Source organism: Haemorhous mexicanus, chromosome 22 (assembly GCF_027477595.1).
Source record: "Haemorhous mexicanus isolate bHaeMex1 chromosome 22, bHaeMex1.pri, whole genome shotgun sequence".
NCBI lineage: Eukaryota > Metazoa > Chordata > Aves > Passeriformes > Fringillidae > Haemorhous > Haemorhous mexicanus.
In genome coordinates, this window is record NC_082362.1 from 10,399,534 (window position 1) to 10,414,968 (window position 15,435).

Below are 15,435 nucleotides of genomic sequence, written 5' to 3' on the forward strand. Positions count from 1 at the left end.
CCCACACAGCTTGGGAACAGGTCAGTTTGGTGTGTGGGCTAAGCACGGAATGAATAAACATCTCCTCTTGGAAGTATCTGACTCAGCAGGACCACCAGAGAACACTTCTCAGCTGCTTAGGAACAGCTTTTCTGAAGAAAAATGTACTGTCCATAAAACCCCATCACTTTTTGCCCCCTTTAGAAACATCACAAAATAATGGAGTTTCTATTTTCTCACTTATATAATTACAACAAAAATAGAACCTTGGAGAAAACATTCATTCACGTATCGAGGGTCAAGTGCACCTAGGGGAAGAACCATTAAAATTTCAACTAAAATCCTAATGGAAATTGCTAGCCCTTGCTCTCAAACAGCTGCCAAACAGCAAAAAGGGATCTAGTTTAAAATTCTCATTTGCAAGCAACTTGCAGAAACCCACATCAGCAGCAATTTCCCAAACAAGAACCTCACTCAGTGTCCCAGGCAGTTATTACATCAAAGTGCTGTGGAAGAGAAACACACTTATAGATATTCAATGTTCAATTTCAAGCGTGGATGTAAAGAAACTGATGAAGAGTACAAGAGAAAATGCCATCAGAAATGGCTGCAGGAAGTCCTGAAAGCCAACCTGGTTTATAAATATAAAAGAACCGTGTAATATGAGCACTAAGATAAAATAAGGAATTTAAATTATGCATTTATCCAGGAGCAAATTGCACCTCCCCACTGTACAGGCAGCAGGTCACACGGTCACCAAGACAACCCATTTGCTCTTCACTTCCTCTTCTACTCAGGATCTTCATCATCCTGAAGCTTCTTCTTCAGCCCTGAGCACTGTGTGCTGATTTCTCCTTCACAACTATCACACATCCGTGCTTCCCAATGGACCAATCTTGCCATCCTCCACCCCCACCATGTGGGGCTCTCCCTCTGAAGAACTCTGCAGACTCACACAGCTCAGCCCCAAACATGTGCAGGGCTTGGTTCTCACCACAGCCAAAGTCTGTTTAACTCAACTCAGTCATTTTAATCCACTCCTTGGCATACAGCACCAACACGAAAACAAACAGAATGAGGAAATATTAAATGTAATTTCTGAAGATCTCCTAAGCATGCAGAAGTGTTCTAAGCTTCACGCTTCCCTTCTTGTTGGGGAACCTGATCAACAAGAATTCTCCAAACCAGCAAATGCAATGTAAACTGAACAAGCGTCGGGAGGTACCACTGCTTGTTGGGAGCAAGTAAAGGCCAAGCTATTAAATATTTATCCCTTTCTACAGAGCTCCTGGTTTATTTATAAGTCTCTGCTGAAAAAAAAAACAAAAAGAAACAATCAAGCAAAAACCCTCAGCTGATTAGAGGCCACTGGAAGAGGAGCTAGTCCAAAGCAAGCCCTGGCAGCACAGCCCTGTATGTGCTGCTCAGATCCACCAGGGATTCACTCCAGGATTCAGTGTGCCACTGCCAGCACCAGCCACGCTGGCACGGCCACAAACCACTCCACCAATGGGAATTTATGACTGAACTGCTTTTTTGGAGATGCAGAATTGCCCAGAGCAATCAGTGAAAGCAGCTGGTTCTCGTGGCTGAGGGAGCCAGCAAAGGGACGGTGCTGTGTGAGAGTGCCTTGGCTACACTGCACAAACACAAAGAAGAGAAGGGAACAAAGTGATCACCCTGCAGCAGACCTCTTAAAGCAGTATTAAAAATCTGTACATTCCTAATAAACGGGTATTTTAAATATGGAGCTTAAAAAAACCACCAAGAAGCCCCGAACCAACCAAGCAACAGCTTCAGCCAAAACGCAGGAGCGTGGGGAGCAGCAAGTCCTTTTCTGAATGGAAACTTCACTGAAACATCTCCAAACCACACAGAACATTTTCCCATCTACAAGTGGATTTTTAAACCCTTAACTCCCAAGCAGTACAACTCCATCAATGCAACAGACTGTGAGAGTATTTCTGAATGGCAGAAATGCACAAAAATTGAAGTGAAATCAGGCAAAGAACCCACACAGACACAGAACTTTTCCTTTACCTCCAGACTTTGTCCTCAAAGAAACCAAAATACTATCAATGGGCAATGGTGATTTGTAAATTCTTTTCTTTCTCAGAACCTTTATTTCTGAAACTGACAACAATGACAACACTCCCAATAGCACTGACAAAACCATGAGATTCAGATACCCAAGACAACTCAATGAGCTTAATTGTCAAATGCAAAATTTCCTCAGCCTCCCTGGAAGTAGGACAAGAGATAAATAGCAGAAGAACCTACATTGAAAAAAATGCATTACAAGAGTCTTCAAAGGTAGTGAAATCCAGTTTTCCAACCCTTCCAGAAACACAGCAACATCTCTTTTACCACTGGTTTGTTTTTTTTCTCCTGACAGGATTCCTCAGTCCTCCCTGTGGCCAAGGTGCCCTTTGTGAGAAGGAGGGGAAAAGGGAAGTCCCCAGGGAGGCTGGGTCTCGGGAGACCACAGACAGACAGACCTGCCCAGCAGTGACAGAACACTTACTGTGGCAGCACCAAGCAGGGGTGGCAGAACCCCCAAATCCTTCCCACCCCAGTATCTGAGACTGCAGCTGCAGAGCCTGACAGCAAGTGGGGCACAACTGTCCGAGCCTGGACACACCGGGGAAAATCAGCTGGGTCCCCAAAAATGTGAATAAATCTCAGCAAAATGCAGAGCTACCGTGGCTGCATTCCCAACAACACACCTGGGACCTCCCCACCCCACCCATGACCCCACATCCTGCCTGGGCCCCTGATGTTCCCTCCGCGATCACAGGTACTACACCTGAGACCCACACTGCCCACCCAAGACCCCACAAAGCTCACCTGACAACCCACGAACCCCACCTGGGACCCCCACCCACGATCCCATGAACCTCACCCGAGACCCCCCGTACCACACCTGCGAGCCCCACATCGCACCCAGGATGTGCCACACCTGAGACCCGACACACCCAGCCTGGGACCCCCACACGCCCGTCAGAAACCCCGCACAGCCCAGCCGGGCCCTGACCCCCCCTGCCCTGACATCCCACCTGCACTCCGAGCCGCCACCCCAGCCCTCTCATCGCCCCCATCTCCGCCCCTCCCCGCGTCCCCTTCATTCCCCATCATCGCCCTCCCCTCTTTGTCCGCTCCCTCTCCACAGCCCCTCGCCCGCTGCCCCCGGTCACCACCGACCTGGCGGCCCCGGCCGCTCCGCCGCCCGCCCCGCCGGCGCCCCCCGCGCCGGGCCCGGGCCGCAGCGCCATCTTCGCGCTCGGCCCCGCCGTCTGTCAGCGGAGCGGCGGCGGCGGCTTCCGGGGCCGGCCCGGGCAGGCACCGCCTCCGGCCGCGCCGCTCCCCCGCTCTACGGCCCCTTGGTTCCTCCGGTCCGCAGCTCCAGAGAGTCACGGCCCCTCGGTTCCTCCGTTCCACAGAGCTACGGCCCCTCGGTTCTTCCGTTCCACAGAGCCACGGCCCCTCGGCTCCGCCGCTCTACAGAGCCACGGCCGCACAGAGCCACGGCCCCTCGGTTCTTCCGTTCCACAGAGCCACGGCCCCTCAGTTCTTCCGTTCCACAGAGCCACGGCCCCTCGGTTCTTCCGTTCCACAGCCCCACAGATGAACAGCCCCATAGCTCCGCAGCCCCACATCCCCTCGGTTCCACAGCCCCACATCCCCTCGGTTCCACAGCCCCACAGCCCCACATCCCCTCGGTTCCACAGCCCCACAGCCCCACATCCCCTCGGTTCCACAGCCCCACAGCCCCACATCCCCTCGGTTCCACAGCCCCACAGCCCCACATCCCCTCGGTTCCACAGCCCCACATCCCCTCGGTTCCACAGCCCCACAGCCCCACATCCCCTCGGTTCCACAGCCCCACATCCCCTCGGTTCCACAGCCCCACAGCCCCACATCCCCTCGGTTCCACAGCCCCACGATCCCGCGGCTGCCCGCTTCCACACCCCCAGAGCCCCTCGGTTCCACAGCCCCACAGCCCAGCTCCATTCCTGCTTTCCACAGCCCCTCGATTCCTCTGCTCCATCGAGTCAAAGCCCCGCGGATTCTCGGTTCCACACTCCCACAGCCCCTCGGTTCCTCAGCCCCACAACCCTGCGGTAGTCCCGGGATGGCCTGGATGGGGACGAGCGGCCCCGGCTGCCCCTGGGGAACACCGGTTTCCAGCATCTAAACCCCCGCTTTTCCGTAAAAAGGAAAATAAAGTGATGCCTTTGCGCCCGAGCTCCCGCAGGGGTCACCTGGGGACATGCGACAAGAGCCTGAAAGTGACAAGGGGCAATGGATTCACAGCGGCTCAGGGAGGGTGAGATGGGATATTGGGAATAAACTCCTCCCTGTGAGGCTGCTGAGGCCACAGGCTGCTGCGGCTGCCCCATCCAAACTAGATTAAACCAAGACAATCCTGTCAGAAATTCTTCCTGAAAGGATTGTGGTTGCAAAGAAGCCATTCCTGCCTGACTGGAATTCTGACGATAAAAGCAGGGTGGACTGAGAACACGCTGGGCGATGAAGAGAGGGAAAATGCACAGAGCTGGGCCTTTTTTGCCTGCAGACTTGTTCCACCGAGGCTGCACAAACACACAGGTCTCTGAATTAGCATTTTATGACCTTGTTTATTCTAGTTTCAGGCTCAGTTATAAAACCATACAAAATTAATAGACATGTAAAGTATTAATTTATTTCAAAATAATTTTATAGAAGAAAAACAGTAGAGCAGGCTTTACTTTCACATACAAGTGGGTTTGTTTTGGCTTTTTTGAAGTGTCCAGGGAAGTCTCTGACAGTTGCATTTATCAAACCTGATGGTAAACATTGTGGTTTTTGTCTCTGAATCTCCTGGAAGTGTCTAAAAAATGTATTAGGGGTGATCTTACACAAACAATATTTTCAAGGAGCAGTACAAAACTGTGTGAAAGTAACACAAACTGATGCTGGTTTTGAACTACTCTCAGAAATACACAGCATTCACTGCACGAGCACATGCTCCAGCTTCTACAAGAAGCATCCAGGAATTCTCTTCTGGCATTGCAGTAGAGACTTTCTAGCATGTAAACCTCCACCCTCACCCCAAAGGAAACATGAGAAATGTTCTTCTCCCTTCACCATCGCTGCCATCTTCATTCTTCTGTTCCAGCACAGACAGAGGAGTCAGCCCCAGCTCACCAGCCCAAATTCAGCTTTCTGCAACAGTCTGTAATTTACTGCCATTTTTGTCTTCTTTACCTTTCTTCTTTCCCTTAGGATTTTCCTTTGTAGTTTTCCTACAAAAAACACATTGGAGATCAAGACACCTGAACATAACCAGTAGCTTAAACTCAGGCTGCTGTCACCTGACACATGGCACCACACAAGGCAAAATGTCATTAATCCAAGTAGACAGATACTGACACTAAAACTTCATCACTAAAATCATTATGACTGCATGGTTCATCCAAACAAGTTATCTGTTGCTTTGCTTAAATGTTCTGGGCTGTTTCTGGATAAACAGGATCTCTTACCTCCTCTTCAGCAAAACCTACTTACATTTTTCTTTTGCCTTTTTTCAAGAAGCACTTTGGGGTGGTACAAATGGATTCTCTCGTCAAAGGTTTCTTAATGAATTTCTTCTTTTGTTTGCTGAGAACAACATTTAGTGAAGAAAGGTGAAATTACTAGGGTTTCTAGTTCTAGAAACTACCGTAAGAATTAAAAAGCACTGATTAAAAGACTGGTTAACTGCTGAAATGAACATACCTCTGCAGTTTGGGCAAATGTTTTATGTATTCTGGCACAGGACAGCCAGCTCGTTGGATAACGTTGGCAATACTGGAAAGGAGAGGAGGGAAGAGATCAGCTCCAGTGCTTGGACAAGTGATAAATAATTTTTGTGGAAAACAGCAAACCAAACAAACTGGCTGGTTTGTTGTTGGTCTTTTGTTTTGTGGTGATTTCTTTTTAAAGCGAGAAATAAAGACGTTATTAATCCAGACATATTACCTCCGTAATAAAGGTTTATCATCTTCTGTAAAGAAAGTGACTGCCTTCCCTCTGTGTCCTGCTCTGCCAGTACGACCTGCCAAGCACACATTTTGCAGAGTAGAGATTTTACTTTAGACATCTCCCTTTCAGCCCCAGCCTCCTGATGCATGTTCAGACCAAGAATATACCAAGCAGCCAATCCCCAACATTGTTCCCAGTGAATGAAAGCACAGCTATGTCTGAAACATCTAAATAAGGTTCACAGAGTGCTGAGCATCTACATTAAAGACCTCAGAAATGAGGAAAAGAAGGTGATTTCTGAGCCATGCCTCACCTATCCTGTGGATGTATTCCACTGCACTCGTTGGCAAATCATAATTGATGACCATGTTCACACCTTTGAAGTCCATCCCTCGAGCCAGTAATGCAGAGCAGATGAGCACCCAGATCTTCCCAGCTCTGAAACTCTGCACTACTTTGTCTCTCTAGGAAAAGAACAGAATAGATATTTGGAAACAGATCCAATAGCAATTGAGAAAGGAGGTGAACTTGTTTCCTTGAAGTTCTCACGATGTTAAAGAACAAAACGAAACCTCTGAACAAAAACCTGCAGGAATTTGCTGCCACGGTTACCTGGAGTTACATTCCAACACTCCTGCTTTTACCTTTCTTTCTAAAGCTTTTCTTGAAAAGAAATAAAATCCTCCTACCTGTTGTTGAGTCTTGTCTGCATGGATGACATCCACATTGATGCCTTCATAAATAAGCTCATGGAAAAGCTCTTTAGCCCTCTCAATAGACTGTACGAAAACAAGGACTGGAGGGGCAAAACCCTGCAAAAGAGTAAGTTTATCTCAGGTTCCAAAGTCCTTTTCCTTGTAGAAACTGAGACACAGCAGATTTGGGCAATGGTTTAATGTGTGTCACAGAGAAGTGTTTGACCTGGGAAATTGGGAGTCTCTGGCAGACCATAGCTCAGGTGAACAGGAAGAGGAACATGCTCAGTCTCTCCAAAATACCTTTTTAACAAGCTCTCTCATTGCTGTTAGTTTTCCTGTCTCAGATCCAACAAACAGCAGCTCTTGTTCTACTGTCTCTGCTGCAGAGTTTCTGAAACCAGAAATCCAACAGAAACACTTTAGTATTTTTTATATACATTAACAAAAATTTATATATTAATAAATATATGTAGTATATATAACCCCAATAAAAATATAACCTGGTGGATGAGAAATACTGCACAACAAAACCAGTGCATGCTCCTAAGATTGATGTTTATTTGATGATAAAGTAATTGGCAAAGGAAAAGAACACTTTATTCAACACAAGAGAAATATCTACGTGCCTACACAATTTTCTCTGGAGACAAACAACCTGCAGTGCTGACTAACAACAGCCACAAAACCAAGCAGGCTGATGATGCAGAGAAAACAATTTCCCAGGATTTTTTTTTTAAAAATGAAGCAGACAACACCTACCTTGCCCCAACAGACACCAGCACGAGGTTGTCCAGGTTGAGCTTACACCACTCCTCCACGTCGTGGGCAAAGGTAGCGCTGAACAGGGCCCTCCTGGCCAGGTGGGAGGTGCATGCCAGGAAGATTGTGCCCAGCTGGTCCCTGAATCCTGACTTGCCATCCTCAAACAGCTTGTCTGACTCATCCACCACCAGCCACTCCACGCTAGGAACAAGAGATTTGGTTTTCAGGAGAGCCCCTTCTGAGGGGCAAAGCACACTGCAAACAGACTCTCCTACCTGCTCAAGTCTATTGCTGGAGGATCTTCTTTCAGCAGATAAATGAGTCTGTTGGGAGTAGTAACCAGTATATCTATTACAAGATAAGAAGCAAAATGTCAAAAAAAGACACAAAATAAACCTAAACAGAGCCCTGAGAATCTCAGATCCAACCCAATCTGCCAGAGGTACAGTTTAGTAGAGTCTGTGTCCTCTCACTTCCCATTTCTTCCCTGCCACTTTTTAACCATCTATTCAAAACCACACAGCCCAAAGAGAAAGGTCAGTGACACTTTTACATTTTTTAGAAGCACTTCAGTCATTAGAACAGTTACCAAATTTCTTGGAAGACTTGGGCCCAAACTTCTTGGCTGCCTCAGCTGCCTTGTGGATCATGTGGATTCTGAAGCCTGTGCCCTCTGCCAGCTTCACCAGCTCCCTGTGGGTCTGGAAAGGCAGCAGAGATTGGATTTCCAAACTGAGCTGATGAGCTTTCCTAACCAAAAAACTGCTGGCCATCGTGGAGTCATGGAATGCTTTGGGTTGGGACATTAAAGCTCATCCAGTTCCCCCTGCCATGGCAGGGACACCTTCCACTGTCCCAGGGTGCTCCAAGCCCTGCCCAGCCTGGCCTCGGGCACTGCCAGGGACCCAGGGGCAGCCACAGCTGCTCTGGGCAACCTAATCCTGAAGCTAGAGCTTCAAACCTCACCCTGATTTCAGAGTCAAGAGAAATCTCTCTGGTTTCCTTAGCAAAATAAAATGCAGCTCTTTAACACATTATTCACATCACTACCACATGTGGCACCCTCTTTCACATGAATAAAAACTGCCCAAAGGTGGCATTTTTATTTCATTTTAATAACACAGCTTTGTTATAAAGTTATCCCTTGATATTCCAACTTTGGGACAAACAGATAAATCTCTCATAGCAATCTCAAGTAGGAAAGGAGGTTTTAAGAGCACCTGAGCACTGGGCAGTTTAAAATATGATCAAAGAATCTTGAGCCTCTAATCTAATCATTGAGATTAGACTGAGATAATAGATATGTACCTACTCCACAGAAGTCAAAAGACTTGAAAGAAACATTTAAATTAGCTTTCTCTGATATGTGAGGGCAATAAAGGAAAAAAAATATTTACTAAGCAGCTATTTTGCTGATGCAGAGTGAAAACAGTGCAGCCCCTCAGGGTGAGATTCCCTCAACACACACCTGGCTGGCAAGTTCTCGGGTGGGTGATATGATCAGAGCCCTGAATCCTTTGTTCCTGGGTTGTTTCAGATGTGTTAAGAGAGGGATACAAAATGCCAGTGTTTTCCCAGACCCTGTAGGAGCTGAAGCCAGAAGCTCCCGACCCTGTAAGGAAAAAACCAAACTTATATTTCAGCAAGGAAAAAAAAGAGTAAAAATTCCATTCCCCTAAACATCAATGCTGCAAACTGACCCAAAATACCTCAGGAAAGCACAGATGAGGAAAACTGAAAAAGCCAAGCTTTCAGTTAGGAGGAAGCTGATCCAGCTTTGAAAGTGGCACAAGGCAGCCCCAGGTTCTGTAGGGTCCCTGAAGCCCCAGAGAACTCACGTGCAGCATGACAGGAATTGCCTGCATCTGGATGGCTGTTGGGACATGGAAGCCTGCAGCCTGGATGTTCTCCAGGATTTTAGGGTGGACTTTGTACTCCTCCTGAAGCTGCTCAAAGGTGGCAATGGGGTCAGGGAGATCTGTTCCCTGAATGCTGATCCTGTGCTGGTGCCTGAAGCGATTGACCTGCGAGGCAAAAGACAAACTCCTTCTTTTTAATTTACACCATAAACTCACCACGTGTGGATTCCTCCCCTGGCTCTTTCCCCCACGCTCCTTCACCCTCCTCCAATGAGGAATCACCATAAATAAACCCCAATTTTGGATCAAACACCCACAGAACACCAGGCACCTCTTGCTGCACCAGAATTCCCTGGTCCCACCTTTTCTCTCCTCAAGCGTTCAAGCTTCTCTGCAGTAGGTTTTTTTTCTTTTGCATCTTCAAATTTTGCTTCCAGAGAGGACATCCACTTTATTCCATTGTTTTCTGACAGCTCTGGCATTGATACTGCTCCTGGAAGTTGCAAACAAATTGAAATTTCCTTTAGTAAAACACAGGCAAGCATTATTTGGAGACAAAAAAAAAAAAATCTCAGAACCATTTTTTCTCTCATTCTCATGAACACTAATGAAGACTCCAGAAGGATGGCAACCACATCCCCAGCTCTCAGCACCGAATCTTAGCCCAGTTATGAGATCAGCTCTGAGCCAGGCCAGCCAAGGAACCCACAACTGGATGGGTGATAAGGTCCCTTCCAACCCAAACCATTCTGGGATTCTCTGATGGTTCTGACAGGGATACACGTGTGTGTGTGCAGATACCTCGTGTCTTTTTCTTTTTTCTTTTCCCTTCACTGCTTTCTGCCGTTCTTTTCCTCTTTCCATCGTTTTTCCCCGCTCCATCTTTTTGCTGCTTCACCTCCTCTTCAGCCCCTGCGAGCCCCCTGCCCTCCTCCGCAGCTCCCTGAGGGGCTCCCTCCTTATTCCCGAAGAAGTCGAGGCTCTCCAGCGAGACGCTGCCGCGGTTCCCTTTAACCACCTGCGGGAGAACAGGAGGGTGAGACGCCATGGCAGGGCCCCGCTCCTCAGCGCCGCGCCCGAGGGGGGGACGGGGCTCCGGAGCCTAAACCGCGCACGGGCCGCTCCCCGAGCCCTCCCCTCGGTGTCCCCGCACCCCGAAGCGCCGCGCGTCCAGCCCGAAGCGCCGCACGTCAAAGCGAGCCCCGGCGCCCAAGCGGCGGAACAGCTCGTGGGTCTCCATGCTGCCGCGCTCCCAGCAGCCCCCGCGCCGCCGCCGGAAGCGGGAGCACTTCCGGCCGAGCGCCGCTACCATGGCAACGGGCCGCGAGCGGCATGGCGGCTCGTTACCATGGCAACGGCGCGGGCAGGCTTCGCTAGGCCGCGGCGACATGGAAACGCTGTCGCGACAGCACGGGGGTGACGAGGGAGAATTCCTTCCCCCTGTGCGCTGCCGGCGCCTCCGTGTGGCCCCGTCCGGCTCCGCCTGGAGCCTGGCACGGAGCAGAGGAGGGTGCGGGTGCTGCCCCGTGCACAACCACTCCTTGCTAATCCTTGATTTGTGCTCATAAAATCCCGCCTCGCAAGGTGCCCGAGGAAAGAAATGCTTGAAGCCGTGGCAGGAGCAACCTGGCAACTTTCTGAGCTCCTCAGGGCACTCAAGAAACTTTGCCCAGATTAAGATCAGAATTTATTTAATTAATGTATTTATTCATTATGATAAGCTGTGAGATCCAATAATGCAGGTAAATCTAGCACTCTCTATCAGATCAAAGAATACAGATTTTTTTTTTTTTTCCTGGTTGTTCATGAAGGAAAACAAACAGAAATTTAATTAGCAGCAACAGAAATTATTTAATGCAATAAAAGTCTCGAGGGCTAAAGGTTTATGTTGCTGAAATCCAAGAGCTCTAAGACATACAGTCCATGGCTGTTCCTCCTGGAACATTCACTACTTTAATAACAAACTTTGAGATGAAAAATTGGGTAAACCTGACCCTCCCCTCCGTCCTTCTCTGCCTGATTTATAGCACTTTTTCTTTGCCAGACTTTTAACTTCCCAGCACACAGGTGGAAGCAGACCCTGGGCCCTGGGTGCAGAGCCCCACAGCGATGACATTTCCCTTTCTTGTGTCCCCAGCAGTGCATTTACAGTGAATAAAGACCCAGCTCTGCGTCCTGGGTGCAGTTCCCAGGCTGAGGCTCCTGCTCTCTGCTGGTTGCTGCGGGAGGATGGGGAAGAATGTGGAGGCATTTGTGTAACAAAGAACCATAAATCATCTCCAGTATCCATCACTCACCAAGGGATGCTGCTGGCAGATCCAAGAGTGAGGAAACGGAATATTCTCCCCATGGGTCAGCTGGGAAATCCCTCTGTGTCAGGGTGAGGAGCTTCCCAGGGCAGAGAGCCCTATGCCAGGAGCGAGGGACCGTGGAACATCCTGAGCTGGACCCACAGGGACCATCCAGACACCCCAACAATGCCACCCTGTGCACCCCTGGGAGCTCTGGCTGCCATTCCCTGGGGAGCCTCTTCCTGTTCTGTTTAGGGAGAATGTTTTACAGAAAGGGTGACAAAGCTCTGGAATGTTCTGCCCGGGGAAATGGTGCAGTCCCCATCCCTGGGGATGTTTAACAAAGCCTGGATGTGGCACTGGGTGCCAGGGTTTAGCTGAGCTGTTGGGGCTGGGTTGGACTCAGTGGTCTTTAAGGTCTCTTCCAACCCAGCGATTCTGTGATTCTGAGAGCCCTGACCACCCTCTGCAGCTCCTGTGGCTCTCATCACTCTCCTGCTCTGAGCACGGTGCCTAAAGCCTTGCAGACAAGGGCCTCCCTCAGGTGCCAGCAGCAGAAGCCCCACAAGGCACAGGACACCTGGCTTTGTTCCCTGTCCCTGCGAGGAGAGCACAGAGCCTGCTCACAGGGGGTTCCCACTCCAGCTGCACCATGACAAGGAGGAAACATCCTCCTGTGCCAGGCCAAGGGGCAGCCACGGGGGCCAACAGCTCCCTGAGCCCCCTGGCCTGGCTGGGGACACCAGGGCTGGGGACAGCCATGGCAGGGGAGCAAAGTGCTGCCTGCTCTGCTGGAGCTGCTGGCAGCATGCCCATGGGATGTGGGCAGAGCCCCTGGTGTCACTGCTATCCTTGCAGGAGCACAGCAAGGATACAGGTACAGGTGGGTGGGGAAGGGCCAGGTGCCCTCCTGTCCCTGACACAGCCCCACGCCTCCAGGGATCCAGGATCCGGGCTGGTGCAGGGCAGCCCAGGTGAGATGTGCCACTGGGCTGTCACTGGGCTGTGCCTAGGCAGGGAGCTGAAATAAAATCCCATCAGATGGCAAAGCAGCCCAGGTGAGTGCATTTATCCCACCACGTGCACAGCCAGGTCTGAGTCCCTGCAGCCGTGGGCTCCTGCAGAAATCCAGCCAGGCTCGCATCTGCTGGCCTTGTAAAAAGAGGTAAAAATATTTCAATTTTCAGTATTTCAATGTTCAAATATTCTCTGTGCCAGAGAAGAACATGAAATGATGAGGACCCAGCTGCCGGTGTACCTCTTCCCTGTCATACACAAGTGACCCTGGACAGACCACTTAGACACAAGTCCTTGTGCTCTGTGCTGGAGAGTCACAGAATCAGACACCTGTGTGTCCATCTGTCCCTCAGGGGTGTGGCAGGGCTGCAGGACAGTGTGCCCCCCACGCCCTGCCCGTGCTCCATCACCCTCCCTGCATGCCCATGAGAGTCAATTAGCCGGGCTGAGCACACTGCTGACCTCTGGCCCCTGCTGTGTCCCCCATCCATTAACAGGCCCCCAGCCCTCAGCTCTCAGTATGAATTGATGTAGCATCCATTCTCTTGCAGCACAGAAACATGCGTCCTCATTCAGCTGTCCATTTCCACTTTCTGTTCCTTTGTGCTGCCCTTCTGTTCCCTGTGTTGCTAACCTGGTCACCACTTCTTGACCCCACGTCCCCGTCCCTCCCAAGGGTGTTGTAATCCCAACCACAACCAAAAAACTTTTACTTTTTCCCCCTTTACTCACATCTTGTTTAGCGAAAAATGGTTTCCAGCAGTGTGGGAGCTTTGATCCCCTATTCAAGAAATCCTTGCAATGTTTTTTTAAAGACCTTCTTTCTAAGGCAAATGAATTCTTCATAAAGGGGGAAATGGTGTGCTGGTTGGGCTCTGTTCATCTGAGGAAGACAAATGATCTGTTTTATTACTTGAAAAGCAAAACAGTTGAGTGTGTAGATTTGTGATTTATCTGTAATTAAGAATCCATTTGAGCAGCATATTAATTACAGTGAGGAGGATTAGTTTTGCTGAGTAGAAAAGTAAAATCAAAGTTCCTTGAATTAGAAGACAGCATAAAATGCCTGAGGCTTTGGTTTTCCATGGCTCTACATCACGCCTACACTGGGAGAGGACAACTCTCGGGCACATTTGAGTTTTTAGACTTTTAAGTTAAGTTTCCTCTCTGGCTCAGAGAAATAAAGTCCAAGGGCTCAGAGACCTCTCCCTGCCGGTGCTGGTGGCTCCCCCAGCGCTGCCGTTCTGCTCGGGGCTGCAGCAGGGGAAAAGGATGCTGCAGGATTCAGCGGTGCCTGGCTGCTGCGGGGAGCCCAGGGCAGCGCCGGAGCTGCAGGAACGATCGCAGACCCTGGAGCGGGCAGGAGTGTCTGGGTGTAGTACACTGGTTCAGGACAGCAAACTGTCCCAGAGCTGCTCTGCCGGGACACACCTCTTCCTGGCTCACACCTGTGCACCGTCAAACCTGGTCACGGACTGGGGGAGCTCTGCTGCGGGCACATCACGGAGCCCGCAGGGCAGCGGGCGATGGGAGCAGCGCCTGGCACAGGGAGCGCTCCGGCTGCGGGTCCTGCCCGGCACAGCCCAGCCCCGCACGGCCCAGCCCCGCACGGCCCGGCACAGCCCGATCCCGCACGGCCCGATCCCGCACGGCCCCGATCCCGCACAGCCCAGCCCCGCACGGCCCAGCCCCGCACGGCCCCGATCCTGCACGGCTCCGATCCCGCACGGCCCAGCCCCGCACGGCCCCGATCCCGCACGCCCCGACCCCGCACGGCCCGGCACAGCCCGATCCCGCACGGCCCGATCTCGCACAGCCCGGCACAGCCCGACCCCGCACAGTCCAGCCTGGCACGGCACGGCCCGGCCCCGCTGCCTTTCCCGCGGACACTCCCGCCGATCCGGGCACCGGCCGGACTGGCAGAACGGGTCCGGAGCGGCCGCGCGTGTGAGCCGCGCTCTTGTGCAACCGCGCCTTCCTGCTGTGCCCGCAGCCCGAGAGAGCGTTCCCAGCCACGGACACGGCTCGGCTGCCGCTGTTCCGGTGTCCCCAGAGCCGATCCGATCCCTCCTGGCCAGCAGTGCATCGGAGCGGTGACCTGGGACTGGCTGAGCAGTCCAGGGTTCGCTGCTGGCCCATGTGAGCCCAGCCAGCTCCAGCTGCTCGCCTGGCAGCTGAGCCCCAGCACTGCCCTGGCACCAAGGTGGGCACAGCACCAGGCTGCTGTCACACCCCTGGGGACAGGGACAGGCACCAGGCCGCCAGACCTCAGCCCTGGACAGGTTTCCCTGGCTCTGTTCCTCCCACACTGATGAAGATGCTAAAGCCTCGTGACAACCTGTGGATCCTCACATGCCAGGAATTCCCTTATAAGCAGCTTTGAACTGTAAAATAATCACCCAGCCCTGTAAAATTGTTTTGGTCATAAACGAACTTTGTCATGGCTCTGCTGGTTTCTTTGCCCCATAACAGCTGCATCAGACACAAACACCACGTGCCCGACAGCAACTGGAGGATAAAAGTATCTTCCAGGAGCTTCATTTGACATGACATGGCATTTTCCAGCAATTTAATGAGGCAGCCAGGGCACCTGTGGGAGCAAACACCCCACCCAAGGCTTCTCCGAGCAAGGTGAGGTCCAGGGACAGTCCCAGCCCCAGCCCAGCTGCTGCAGAGGCTGCTCTCAAGAGTTTTGTGTGCTATTTGCCATCCAGAAAGGTTTCCTCAGCCTGATTTTTAACTCAAACTCAGAGGAAGCTTTCTCCCCACGCAGGTATGTGCAGCCCCCACAGCACCCTTAGCAACCTGCCCTGCTTCCCCCCTTCC

At 51.1% G+C, this 15,435-nt stretch overlaps 2 protein-coding genes and 1 long non-coding RNA gene across 9 annotated transcripts in view; all 3 read right to left on the minus strand.

Annotated features, from left to right (window-relative positions):
- SYNRG (synergin gamma) overlaps positions 1–3,274 on the minus strand; it is a 36,612-nt gene extending 33,338 nt beyond the window's left edge. For 6 of the 7 annotated variants that reach the window (XR_009489198.1, XM_059866190.1, XM_059866189.1 and 3 more), the window contains exon 1: positions 3,181–3,274. Coding sequence is in view for 6 of the 7 variants with exons in the window: in XM_059866190.1 (XP_059722173.1) it covers positions 3,181–3,251 (71 nt within the window). In the remaining variant the exon portion in view is untranslated. The remainder of the gene's footprint in view (positions 1–3,180) is intronic. The other variant, XM_059866186.1, reaches the window with a different exon arrangement.
- Positions 3,275–4,596: 1,322 nt separating this feature from the next.
- DDX52 (DExD-box helicase 52) lies at positions 4,597–10,570 on the minus strand. Its single transcript, XM_059865987.1, has 15 exons — positions 10,455–10,570; positions 10,103–10,319; positions 9,664–9,794; positions 9,281–9,466; positions 8,911–9,054; positions 8,032–8,143; positions 7,718–7,790; positions 7,440–7,643; positions 6,981–7,071; positions 6,672–6,794; positions 6,296–6,446; positions 5,980–6,055; positions 5,737–5,808; positions 5,527–5,619; positions 4,597–5,264 (listed from the first exon to the last, which is right to left on the minus strand). Exons 1-15 carry the CDS (start codon positions 10,539–10,541, stop codon positions 5,177–5,179), a joined length of 1,848 nt encoding a protein of 615 aa, XP_059721970.1. The 5' UTR covers positions 10,542–10,570; the 3' UTR covers positions 4,597–5,176.
- A 557-nt stretch (positions 10,571–11,127) lies between these two features.
- Positions 11,128–14,274, minus strand: LOC132337510 (uncharacterized). The gene is made up of 2 exons (XR_009489191.1): positions 13,342–14,274; positions 11,128–12,744 (listed from the first exon to the last, which is right to left on the minus strand). It is a non-coding gene; the product is annotated as an uncharacterized LOC132337510 (long non-coding RNA).
- Positions 14,275–15,435: the final 1,161 nt, after the last annotated feature.